At 39.9% G+C, this 13250-nt stretch overlaps 1 protein-coding gene across 11 annotated transcripts in view; it reads left to right on the top strand.

The window, feature by feature from the left end:
- ZNF607 (zinc finger protein 607) overlaps positions 1-13250 on the top strand; it is a 59646-nt gene that overhangs the window by 37314 nt on the left and 9082 nt on the right. For 4 of the 11 annotated variants that reach the window (XM_012436817.3, XM_012436824.3, XM_012436809.3 and 1 more), the window contains exons 2-3: positions 11176-11257; positions 12729-12855. In XM_012436817.3, the coding sequence (XP_012292240.2) occupies positions 11249-11257; positions 12729-12855 (136 nt within the window). In that variant the 5' untranslated portion in view covers positions 11176-11248. Of the gene's footprint in view, positions 1-3874; positions 4109-4271; positions 4289-11175; positions 11258-12728; positions 12856-13250 lie in introns of those variants that run through there. The other 7 variants (XM_064381404.1, XM_012436782.3, XM_064381406.1 and 4 more) reach the window with 5 other exon arrangements.

Raw genomic sequence — 13250 nt, 5'->3', positions numbered from 1 at the left:
TGCGATCCACCCAACTCTGTCTCCCAAAGTGCTGGGATTATAGGCATGAGCCACCGTGCCCAGCCAGAAAACTAAAATATTACCCCTAATCCTATATGATGTGAAAATACTTTTGTACAAAGTTGAAAATTTGTGGATGTCCAATTTTTTAGGCATCTAAAAGATGAGAGAATTGATTAATGCTTTTCTACACTCTAAGAAATGTTAAGGTTCTTCAGACAAATGGGAAGTAATATTAGATGGAAATTTGGATCTACATGGACATGGCTAATATGTGGGTAAATATATCTTATTATTTAAATTGATTACAAGATAATTGAGCTGGGTATAGTGGCTCACACCTGTAATCTCAACACTTTGAGAGGCTGAGGTGGGAGGATCACTTGAGCCCAGCAGTTTGAGACCAATTTCAACAACATAGTGAGGCCCTGTCTCTGCAAATAAATTAAAAAATTAGCCAGGTGTGGTGGAGCACACCTGTAATCCCAGCTACTCAAAAGGCTGAGGTAGGAGGATCTCTTGAGTCTGGTAGATCGAGGCTGCTGTGAGCTGTGATTGTACCACTGGTGCACTCCTGTCTGGGCAAAAGAGCAAGACCCTGTCTTTAAAAAACACTAAGACAGGCCTGGCACAGTGGCTTATGCCTGTAATCTCAGCACTTTGGGAGGCCAAGGTGGGTGGATCACTTGAAGTCAGGAGTTCGAGACCAGCCTGACTAACATGGTGAAAGAAATCCTGTGTCTACTAAAAATACAAAATTAGCAGGGCATGGTGGCACGTGCCTGTAATCCCAGATACTTAGGAGACTGGGGCAGGAGAATTGTTTGAACCTGGGAAGTGGAGGTTGCAGTGAGCTGAGATTGTGCCACTGGACTCCAGGCTGGCTACAGAGCAAGACTCTATCTCAAAAATTAAAAAAAAAAAATATTACTATCTTTTAGAGAAACTATAGGAAAAAATGATTTTACTTCCATTTACTTTAATTCTGACTCTTCATTTCTTGTTTAGATATAATTTCTGATTCTATCCTTTTTCTCTCAAGAATTTTCTTTAGCATTTCTTTTCTTTTCTTCCTTTCTTTCTTTTTTCTTTTTGAGATGGAGACTTGTTCTGTTGCCCAGGTTGGAGTTCAGTGGTGTGATCTCGGCTCACTGCAACCTCAGCCTCCCGGGTTCAAGCAGTTCTCCTGCTTCAGCCTCCTGAGCAGCTGGGACTACAGGTGCATGCCACCACACCCAGCTAATCTTTGTATTTTTAGTAGAGACAGTGTTTCACCATATTGGCCTGGTTGATCTTGAACTCCTGACCTCATGATCCACCCACCTTGGGCTCCCAAAGTGATGGGATTACAGGATAAACCACCCTGCCTGGCCTAACATTTCTTATAAAGATCTGCTAGCAACAAATGCTGTCAGTTTTTACCTGTTGAAAAATCTGTATTTCTTTTTTTTATTTATTTTGGTAACAACTTTATTTATATATAATTCACATTCCATCCAATTCACTCATTTACAATGTAAAATTCAGTGAGTTTTAGTGTAGTCACAAAGTTGTGAAACCTTCAACAGAGTCAATTTTAGAACATTTTCATCATGCCAGCATGAAAGCCTACAGCCTTTGGCCACCAGCCCCAATTCCTCCTACCACTCCTCAATTTAGGAAACAACTAATTTACTTTCAGTCTCTATAAATTAGCCCACATTGGAAATTTTATATGAAGAGAAACTTCACATAGAAGGAATCATAAATAAGTGGTCTTTTGTATCGGCTTCATTCACTTGGCATCGTGTTCAAGGATGATCTATGTTGTAGCTTGTATCAGATCTCCATTTCCTTATATTACCGAATAATGGCCCGTTGTCTGGATATGCCACATTGTACTTATCGACTTATGAAATGAAGAACAATTGGGTTTTTTCCCCCAGTTTTTGTCTATCATGAATCATGCTGCTGTAAATATTTGCATACAAGCTTTGTGAGAAAATGTGGTTTCAATTTGTCTTGAGAATATAGCTAGGACTGAAATTTTTACGTCATATGGTAACTGTATTCTTCTGAGGAACTGCCAGACTGTTTATACAGCAGCTCTACCTTTTCCAGTGTCACCATCAATATATGTCCAGTTGTATTTCTCCAAATCCTATCCAAAATTTGTTATTGCATGTTTATTTGATTTTAGTCATCCTAAGCAGTGTGAGTTGGTATCTCATTGAGGTTTTGACTTACATATTATTTTTTTATTGTAGTTTCCCAGGCTGGTTTGGAACTCCTGGGCTCAAGCTATCCTCCTGCCTTGGCCTTCCAAAGTGCTGGGATTACAGGCGTGAGCCACTGCTCCTGGCCATTCGCATATTCTTAATGATTAATATAGAACATGTGTTCAAGTATTTAGTAGCCATGTCTATACTTTTTTTTTTTTGAAGAAATACTTTTTCAGTTACTTTGCCCATTTTTGTTGGGTTGTCTTTTTATCATTGAGTTGCAACACTTCTTTATATATTCTAGATACAAATCCCTTATTGGATACATAGTTTACAAACATTTTTGTCATTCTTTGGGTAGCTTCTCACATTTTTGGTGGGTTTTGAAGCACGCTGTTTTACACTTTATGTCCAGTTTCCTTTTTTGATGTTGAATTTTTTGTAGTTTTAATGGTGAATTTTTTGTTTTTGTTCATTTTCCTCTTAGGGCCTAGATGAATATTTTTTATTTTAAAATTAATTTTACTTATTTATTTTTTGAGACAAGGTCTTGCTCTGTTGCTCTGGCTAGAGTGTGGAGACACCATCATAACTCACTGAAGCCTGAACTCCTGGGCTCAACTGATCTCTCACCTTTGCCTTTGGAGTAGCTGGGCCTACAGGCGTGTGCCACCACACCAGGCTAACTTTTGTTTTTAGTAGAGTTTGGGATGAGGACGGGGGTGTCTCATTATGTTTCTTAGGCTGGTCTTAAACTCCTGGCCTCAAGTGATCCTCCTGCATTGACCTCCCAAAATGCTGGGATTAAAGGCATGAGCCACAGTGCGTGCCTGTATTCATCAGTATTTTATTTAGCCAAAGAAACAGGAAATTTGGACTATTATCTATTTGTCCATTTTATCTGTTGTAAATATTTTCCCCAAATTTACTTATGTAAAATTTTTTATTTATTCCTTTCTTGCCATTTGGAAATTTTGGATGCTTATAAATAACTATGAAGATTTATGAAGTATTACATGAAGGTTCAATTTTTTTTTAATTTCTTTTTTTTATGTTTAAGAAGTGATTCCAAAACAAAAATAATACAACTATTTAGCAGTTATTTCTTCAGATGATTTTTTAGTCAAATTTTTAGTCAAATGTATTCGTGTCCAAAGATGAAGAACATAATGTCATGTACTGAAGAATGTGATGGAACTTCAATCCCTCGTATAGGACGTGAGTTCATTTACCTAGCACTTACCGAGACAAGCTGGGCCTGTTGCGTGGTATTAAAAGTCCCGGTCCCCCGTGTTACCAAGGAGGCCAGCGCTGCCTCAGGGGCCAAGATGGTCTCAGCGCCCCACCCTGAGGACCTCACACCCATTCAGCAGGCAATCGCCCTTGGGGTAACAGCAGTGATTCTACGCGGTGGACCCTCACACTCGGGGCTGAGGCCTCGGAATAAATGAGCTCTGGAGTTCTCTTCCTAGGGCTACCTGGATCGGTTTCTTCTCAAACTCGCCTCTTCTTGGAGCTGAGAACGCACTAACTAATCCTCAGGACTGGGGACCCGGCATTGGCCGATTGCGCATGCGCACTCCTAGGCCAAGCGGTCACTCCCAGAAGTCTGCGAGGCTCGGTCCGTGGGCGGCGCGCGCAGTCCCCGTGGTCACCGCCGTTATTTCTTGTAGGTTTTTAGAACTCTGGACTCCACTTTACTCACCAGTGCCTGCTGTCCTGACTGTTCTGGCTTGGACTACATATTCCACAGGCGACGGAGAAAACTTGGACCCTTGGCTCCAGTTCCGGGACCTCTGCCTCTGCGCTGCGCATGACCTGGTTCCACCTGAGGAAGAAGGCGGCGCGGGTCGCTGCGGGTGCCTCTTCATCTCCAGCCCGCAGCCCGCGTGGGATCCTGCGTAGCGGTGAGAGTGGGGCTGCAGAAGGCGCTTAGAGCGCGGAGGCCCTGGGCGTGGGCCGGCCTAGCCTCCCGCCTCCTCAGGCCCTGGGATGCTGGAGCTGCGGAGGAAGGGCTCATCTCTAGGAGACAGGCGGGGAGCGTGAGAGACCGCGCAGCGGCGACAGGACCGGCGTGTCTGTGTGACGTGGGTACAGTTGTGGGAATGTGAGGGGTGCGTGGTCGACCTTGTGTGACCTAGACCTGTGGCGCTTATCCTTTGCAAAGCGTGCTTTGCTGGGCTCTGTGGGGCCACTGACCCTTGGCTCCAGGTTCCCTGCTGCTTCCTGTGCCCTCCTCTCAGACTAGTACGACTGCAACAGAGAAATAGTCCCAGTGGGAAATCAGACACTGAGCCTTAGATGAAGGTTTCCAGTGAGAAGAAAGGTAGGATAGGAAGCTTAGAAGAGGAATTGCCCTTAAGACAGGTATGATAGATCTGTTAAAGAAAAAAATATTCAGTGACACTTGTTAAAGTATGCAGCAGAAGCCTTTATTCAGGACCATCGGTATTGGGATCCTGGCGGTGAGATTTTTGCGGTGGGTAAGAGACATTGGGCTCAACTCCGAATTTAGCATAAATAGGTGGGAATTTATAGCCAAGAAGGTTAGGGATCACTGGATGAGAAATTACTAAGAGGAAATGTCTGTGATAAGGAGGATTTTGACTAAACGCACCTAAGAGGATTATTTCTGAAGAGAGACGTAGTGATAAGACTTTATCACCTGGGGGACAATGGAGGATGAAGATATGGAGGTGAAGTGTTCTTGCTGAACTGACTTAGAATAGTTATTTGCTATAGCCAGATTTTACATTGAATATACCGATGGGCCTAGCTAAGGTGTAATAGCTTAACTAAAGTTTGGTCAGGCAGGGTTTGTCAGTTTTTAGTGTAGGATTCCTTCCTGGAAAAGGGTTGTTTCTCCACCCCCACCTCCCGGTTCTTGGAGTTTCGTTTACATGTTTAACAAACGGCCTTCTTGAATTCTGACCCCAAGAACCTGCAGTGAAGGATGATTGCAGATTCCATCCAACATACTTCCTTCTGGTTATGTGTATGAAATTACGCGCATAAGCACTAAGTATTATGAGGTAGTTTTGGATATTCCTTTTTGAATTTCTGTGGATCAAAAGCTACAAGAATATGAACTTAGCGGTGATGTGTCCTTGCAAATGAAGGAAGTGAGCCAGAATTTAAGTTTTCCAAAATAGAAATTCTCAGTCATTGGTCTGTGTTTATGGGCATAAGGGACATTACAAACCCCCTGAAATTCTATAAGGAATTGCTGTACATGTTTGTTAATTTGCATTTTTCTAGGATGTCCATAATCAAATTATTTAGACTTGGGTTTTAGATCTGGAATCAAAGAGTTTTATAGCTTTGAATAGTTTTGCAGAAAAGTAATGAGATTATGGGAATGGTTAAGACAATGATACAACATCATGGGATTGGATATTACACAGATAATAAGATTTATGTTTGTAAAGAATCTGTCACAGGAAAAATAGCTGTGATCTAATGTTTAACAGTATTTACAGTTACAGTGATGGACCACGGTTCTCAAAATGTTAAACTGTATATGCAGCTCATTTTTAAATACTGGAATTTTCCAAAAACTTTTGCAAGGATTATATCCAAAATGATTATTTAACTGGTTTTTCAGAGAAGAGTGAAAGGGTCATGGCCACATTTACCGAGTGTATAATGTGTACCCCAAGTTATTTGACCTATTTTGTGTACCGGTTCCTATTAAATGTGCAGAAGCCATTTCCCTGTCCGTTACGGAAAGAATCCTTATAGAGAATTATTTCTAGTTATGTCGAAATACAGCTAAAGGCTATTCAAGAAGACAAAGTGTTACATGTTTTAGTCACACTGATTTTTCATTCTAGGCCTAATATTTAGATTTCTTTTAATGACACATGTACCCTCTCCCCATAATGATACTTTTAGAAATAGTTTATTACTACTTTGAAATATCTTGAAGTTATATTTATGATGATGGAATTAAGGCAGATTCATCACAAAAATTTCATTCCCTAAGATAGTTTCGAAGAAGAAAGTTAGAATAACCCAAACCTCCCTGCCCATAGATAATCACTTAAAAAATTGGGGTGTGTTATGTTTTCAGTTTTCATGCATGAGCACTTGTGTGTGATTTTGTTTTTACAGAAGAGAATTAAAGAAATAATAGAGATATTATAGAGATACAATTAGAGATAGAGATACAAAGACCCAACTTTTAGTTAGAAAAAGGAATCTAACCCAACCATGGATATAAAAGCAGTATTATGAGACACCATTACTTTGGACTGAGCTCCTGCACTAGGCTCCAACAGGCAAGACTAAACCAAAATGAAGTCACTCATACTAAAAGCAACATTACAAAACTGAAACTTTAAGGGAGCAGTTAGAGTGCCAAACATATCAGTTTTTCCTGAAAACAAGATTCCAGTCTACCCGAGTCAGCATAATAAGGAAATTACCTCCACTTTAACCCTTGCAGAAAAAAAGGAAACTGAAGTAACCTGATGGTCACCGGTCAATTTTTGTTTTTTTTTTTTTTGATTCAGAGTCTCACTCTGACACCAGGCTGGATTGCAGTGGTGCAGTCTCTGCTCACTGCAACCTCTGCCTCTCCAGTTCAAGCGATTCTCCTGCCTTAGCCTCCTGAGTAGCTGGGACTACAGGCAAGTTACCACACCCAGCTAATGTTTGTATTTTTAGTAGAGACAGGGTTTCACCATGTTGACCAGGATAGTCTTTTATCTCTTGATATTGTGATCCTCCCACCTTGGCCTCCCAAAATGCTGGGATTACAGGCATGTGCCACCGTGCCTGGCCCAATTTTCTATAGTTCTCTTACTTGTTCCCACCTTACAAAACCTACTGTTTCTCCATTGCTCTGTAGGAGGAGGCTGCTCCTATCATGAATCACAAATTAGATCTATAAGCCAATGTGTTGTAACTGGGTCTTTTGACATGGGCTTTCCTACATCTCTGCATTTCAGGAGGAGAGGGAGCTACCAGGGACCTCCTTCAGAGGTGAAAAGCAATCCCAAGTTTTTACACCTTTTAGGTATTAAAAATTCGATTTAAAACTTAACAGGGTGCAAATTATGAAGTAATATATCCTCTCAGAATTAGTAATTTAGAAATGCAAAGTTACTTCAGATAAAAGTAGTAATTTATGATTTCCAGATGTCTTCAAATATGGTAATATTTCCAAGGATAGTTCAGTCATAATAATAAATAGGTATTGTAATATTTACAAATACTTACATAAATGTTTGTATTTTGCAGGAAAATAAGATTCACTCTCCTTAATATTCTTGACCTAGCACTTTACTAGATCCAGTTCTTAGAATGTATGTGAGGCTGAGTGGTGTCTTGTTTTCTGTACCTGCTGGGGAGTAAGGAAAGGGGCATTATTTCCTTACCTATCTGATCATCTCAAAAACAAACAAACAAACAAACAAACACACAAACAAAAAACCGGGCCACACCTGTAATCCCAGCACTTTGGGAGGCAGAGGCAGGTGGATCATGAGGTCAGGAGATTGAGACCATCCTGGCCAATATAGTGAAACCTCATCTCTGCTAAAAATATAAAAAAATCAGGTGGGCATGGTGGTGCATATCTGTAGTCCTGGCTACTTGGAAAGCTAAGGCAGGAGGATTGCTTGAACCTGGGAGGCAGAGGTTGCAGTGAACCAAGATCTCACCACTGCAGTCTAGCCTGGTGACAAAGCAAGACTCCATCTCAAAAAAAAAACAAAAGACTAATTTTTTTTTACAGGAGATTTGTATTTTCTTAAAGATGGGCCATGAAATTTCTAAATTCAGAATTATGAGTAGGAGAAAGCCCATGAAGCACAAACTTTAAGAAAAACAAGAAGCAACAGAATTAAGTTCCTTTTATAATAATGGACTAATAAGCATGTGGTGTTTTTTATCTTTTAATGTTTGATGATACGTTATTATACTACCTATCATATTATGCTTTTTTTGTGTTTCTGTAGATCATCTTGATTAATCTTCAGAACTGTCTTGTAGAGTAGGATATATTCCTATCTCTTTTTTGCTGATGGGGAAACAGAGGTACTGAGATGTTAGCATCTCTCACAGATCAAAGCTCAGTATCACTTTTGAGAGTGAGAAGACAGCCTGTCTTCTTAATTTCACCAGGATACTGCATACCTAATTTGTGCATACTTTTTTTTTTTTTTTTGAGACAAGGTCTCACCGTGTCACTCAGGCTGGAGTGCGGTGGCATGATTTCATCTCACTGCAACCTCTGTCTCCCAGTTCAAGTGATTCTTGTGCCTTAGCCTCCCAACCAGCTGGGATTACAGGTGCTGGCCACCATGCCTGGCTAATTTATTTTTTTCTTAATTTTTAGTAGAGACGAGGTGCATATGTTTTTAAACCTATCTTATTTACTTACTCATCCTTGGTACTATTTTCCTTTGATTGTATGAATGATTTAAGATCGATCTTAGTAATAATGGCATAGGATGTTTCCATAGTCCAGAGAATAATATATTTAACCGACTCCCTACCATGCTTTTAATGTTTGTGTTTTTAATTTTGATAATCAAAAATATCTTTGATGAATGTATTATACATATTGGTTGTATACTTCTATAGTTATTTCCTTTTAAAAATTCCTACAAGTAAATTTTGTGGTTAAAAATAAAAAATTAGACTTCTGGGCTAGGCATGGTGGCTCACACCTGTAATCCCAGCACTTTGAGAGGCCAGAGCGGGTGGATCACAAGGTCAAGAGTTGAAGACCAGCCTGGGCAACATGGTGAAACCCTGTGTTTACTAAAAATACAAAAATTAGTTGGGCATGGTCGCAGGTGCCTGCCTGTAATCCTAGCTACTTGGGAGGCTGAAGTAGGAGAATTGCTTGAAACTGGAAGGTAGAGGTTGCAGTAAGCCGAGAGCATGCCACTGCACTCCAGGCAGAGTGAAAGTGCAAAACTCCATCTCAAAAAAAAAACAAAAAGTCAGACCTTTATGAAGTGTTTCTGCTATGCCATACCTGAAAATTGCAGTATTTGAAATGGGAGAATCACTGAAAATACAGAGTTGCTTCCTTTGAAATACTTATAATCTATGAAGAAGGAAGTTTAAGTCCATGTGTGACAGCCTATTTGGAGAGATTTGGGTGACCTACTTGGTGAGTTCACAGAACAGAGACATCAGTCTGACTATAGCAATAGTCAAGCTACGAACAAATTACACCGAATCTATGGGCTGTGTATGGCAATAAACAGGTTTTATACTATATCTTTTAAACCTTATAGTTTTCATTGTAATGATATTAGATGGAAAGCAAAATTAATTGCATGAGGAAATTCAGCAGCTGTCTGGAGGATATCTTGACCAACCTGCCAGATTTAGAAACGAAATAAGTCCTTCTGTTAAGAAGACCTGAAATAAAACTGTATTGAGACCATCATCCATTCATAGAGGAGATTACTCAGGGATAGTTCCTCATGTTGTTGGAGACACAATTCCAGCATATCTGAGAAGAAGTGATGAAGTGAGTTGAGGTTTGGGGACACAAAGGAACCCACAGAAGATAAGCCATTCAGTAAAATGATTTTAAATTTAGAGAATAAAATAATTTTGTTGAAATTCCCACCTTAACAAATTGGAAACATACAAGTTTCCAGTTAATACATCCATGCTTACAATAATTATGAAGGAAATATTAATAATTAAACAAGAGCCACATAAAAGTATAGGGAATGCTATTTATCAAACTGATTATGGGGAAGTTGCTAAGCAAAGGTTTATTTACTTTTTCTTTAGCTTTATTTACTTGTTTCATGTATTGAGCCAAAATGGAATACAAAGTGAGATACAAGCACCATAAGTATAAGCATTTTTTTGTTTTTTGGAGACAGAGTTGCACTCTGTCACCCAGGCTGGAGTTCAGTAACACAATTATGGCTCACTGCAACCTTGAACTCCTGGGCTCAAGCAATCCTCTCACCGCAGCTTCCCAGGTAGCTGGGATGACAGGTGCATGCTATCTTGCCTGCCTTGACTGTTTTATGATTATCTGTCTGTCAGCCTTTCTCTCTGTGTAGATGGATATGTATTTATATTTATTTTTTTTTATTTTGAGACGGAGTTTCGCTCTTGTTACCCAGGCTGGAGTGCAATGGCACGATCTCGGCTCACCGCAACCTCTGCCTCCTGGGTTCAGGCAATTCTCCTGCCTCAGCCTCCTGAGTAGCTGGGATTACAGGCATGCACCACCATGCCCAGCTAATTTTTTGTATTTTTAGTAGAGACGGGGTTTCACCATGTTGACTAGGATGGTCTCGATCTGTTGACCTCATGATCCACCCGCCTCGGCCTCCCAAAGTGCTGGGATTACAGGCGTGCGCCCGGCCCTGTATTTATATTTAAATGTATTGGTCAGTCTGATCTTTCTGTTGACATTGTTTCTGAATATTTTTCATGGCTTTGAATGTTTCTCAATTTCACATTTAATGATTACTTTGTATTCTAGGACAGTAATAGTCTGTTATGTATTTAACTAGGAAGCTTTGCTAGACTCAGAATGCTGAACACTCACCATCTGTCTCCAATATCTTGACCAATTTCACCCAATTCCAAGACTAAAAAGAGGTTCTGGTATGGACGATGTGCCCTGTTTTTACTCTTAAAGGTGGGAATGGGAAGAGGTAGGTCTGCTCAAAGTAGGACAGAGCTGCCTAATCTGAGGTCCACCTCTGCCTCACCAACATAGTACATTGGCCAGAAAATTTCCTGCTGAATTATCTGGGTCTGGTTTCCATGACAATATGTTTCTGATGTATGACTGTATAGGCAAGACCTTTGGGTAGTGGGGGAGGAAATGGGTTTATCTAGAATCTTAATCTTCCCAAATTGTATGTGATAGGAGGTAGTTTGGAACTTGGAGTGGAAGAGGAAAACAGTACTATTACCTTGAGTCCTGTGGGGAACACTAAAGCGCAACTGGTCTCAAGGTCTTCTCTTCTTTCAGGTCTTGGTTCTTTGACTCTGCTCTTCTGATAGAGAAACGCTGAGGATTGATCACCTCTTTCCAGTCTAAAACCATGGCCTGTGTAAGTTGATATTTCTCACCATGTTAATGTGTGTGTGTGTGATTTTTTTTTAGGTCGTGTATATCTTTTCATAATTTTTCCTGAAGTTACCTTCCGTGAGAGGGAGTTCAGTTAACCTGTTCCCCAGTTCTCATTCTTCCCATAAAATGTGTGCCATGTCACACAGCATCCTTGCTAGGTGGGCCACTGTAAATTCAGTAGCGTTCATGTCGTTATTGACCAAATTACGCAATGTCCTCTAGGTGCCCATTCTTCTATTTTGGGCAGTGACACAGAGGAAAGCAGTCAAGTTCTTTGAGTACAGATATACACGTTTCAGGGTTTTGTCATTTGTTGTGACCAAGACAACAGTTTCATTTGACCATCCATGAGAAGTCTGAAATTTTTCAGACATCTGAGTTTTCCAGCTAGATAAGGTAGAAATTGGTATTGAAGAATCTAAATCTTCAGGTAGGGTAAAATCTCATGCTTTGTGTGAATTAGTCTGTTGGATTGGAACTTGTAAGCACAGAGGTCATGGATTTGGATAGAAAGCCCTGAAAAACAGGCTGGGTGTGGTGGCTCACACCTGTAATCCCAACACTTTGGGAGGCTGAGGCGGGAAGATCACGAGGTCAGGAGTTTGAGACCAACCTGGCCAATATGGTGAAACCCCGTCTCTACTAAAAAATACAAAAATTAGCTGGGTGTGGTGGTGCACACCTGTAGTCCCAGCTACTTAGGTGGCTAAGGCAGGAGAATCACTGGAACCTGTAAGGCAGAGGTTACAGTGAGCTGAGATGGTGCCACTGCACTCCAGCCTGGATGACAGAGACTCTGTCTCAAAAAAAAGCCCTGAAAAACAAATACCATAAAATAATGATGTCTTGATAAAAACAAAAATGCTTCACTCATGGTAAGATTTGACAGAATGAAGTACTTGATGCTTGAAGGAATTATTAATCTTAAGGAAACCTAATTTTCTGGAGTCAGATATGCTACCTTTGTACCACAAGGTCACAGGAAACCTACTTTTCTAAATTGAGAATTTTGGATAAAACATCTCGATTAAAATTTTAAATTATCTTCCAAGTCAAAATATTCCTCAGTTAACACACATTGATTGAGAATTTATGAGGCAGATACTGCTAGGGCATTATGTGCGTAATAATGATTTAGTTTAATAGAAAAACATCATCATTTTGTCATTTTCTTTTTTTTTTTAATTGCATTTTAGTTTATTTTGTCATTTTCAAAAGGCTCAGATACCTAAGAAGTGTCCCAGAATAGGCAGAAAGTTTTATCTGCATTTCAGGTTTCTTAAAAAATATGTATAAAATTCTGTTTCATTCCCCTCCCTGATAGCATAGATTTCTGGTCTGTGTGCTGGTTATATTGCTCTTCTGCTGCAATGCAGCCCTTCATCTCTTCCACTTTATTTTCTAAGCATTTTCTTTAATTTCCCCAGTAATACATGGGTTTGCTGTTTCAGAGATCGATAACATTCAGGGATGTGGCCATAGACTTCTCTCATCAGGAGTGGGAATACCTCAACCTGGTTCAGAAGACCTTGTACCAGGAGGTGATGATGGAGAACTATGATAACTTAGTCTCACTGGGTATGTTTATCGACCTGGAATGACTTAGAATAATTTAGAATCTTTTCTGTAGGATATATTCTTTTTTCTGTTGTGATTTTCAGGGCTGCAATTTTTTTCTCTCTATTTTTTTCTCGTTTGTTTATTTGTTTTTTACTTTATTTACTGCATTTTAAGAAACTAAATTTATTTTCTCTATTTCTATCGAGGTGGTTTCAGCTTTGTTGAGTCAGGAATGGCAGCTCCTTTCAACACTTTCATCTTCTCTATCTTTCAATGACATTCACACCTCCCTCTGCTACTTCTTTTGTTTGTTTCTGTTCTTTAACCCAGTAAATGGGTTAAACCAGTGGTTTAGCTTAGAATTTTCTGGTGCTCATTGTAGAACCATTGTCAGGGCGTTTAGGTTTCTTATT

This window comes from Aotus nancymaae, unplaced genomic scaffold (genome assembly GCF_030222135.1).
Source record: "Aotus nancymaae isolate 86718 unplaced genomic scaffold, 86718_ANA_hifiasm-v0.15.2.pri h1tg000028l, whole genome shotgun sequence".
Classification (NCBI taxonomy): domain Eukaryota; kingdom Metazoa; phylum Chordata; class Mammalia; order Primates; family Aotidae; genus Aotus; species Aotus nancymaae.
This window is presented reverse-complemented; position numbering and strand designations above follow the sequence as displayed.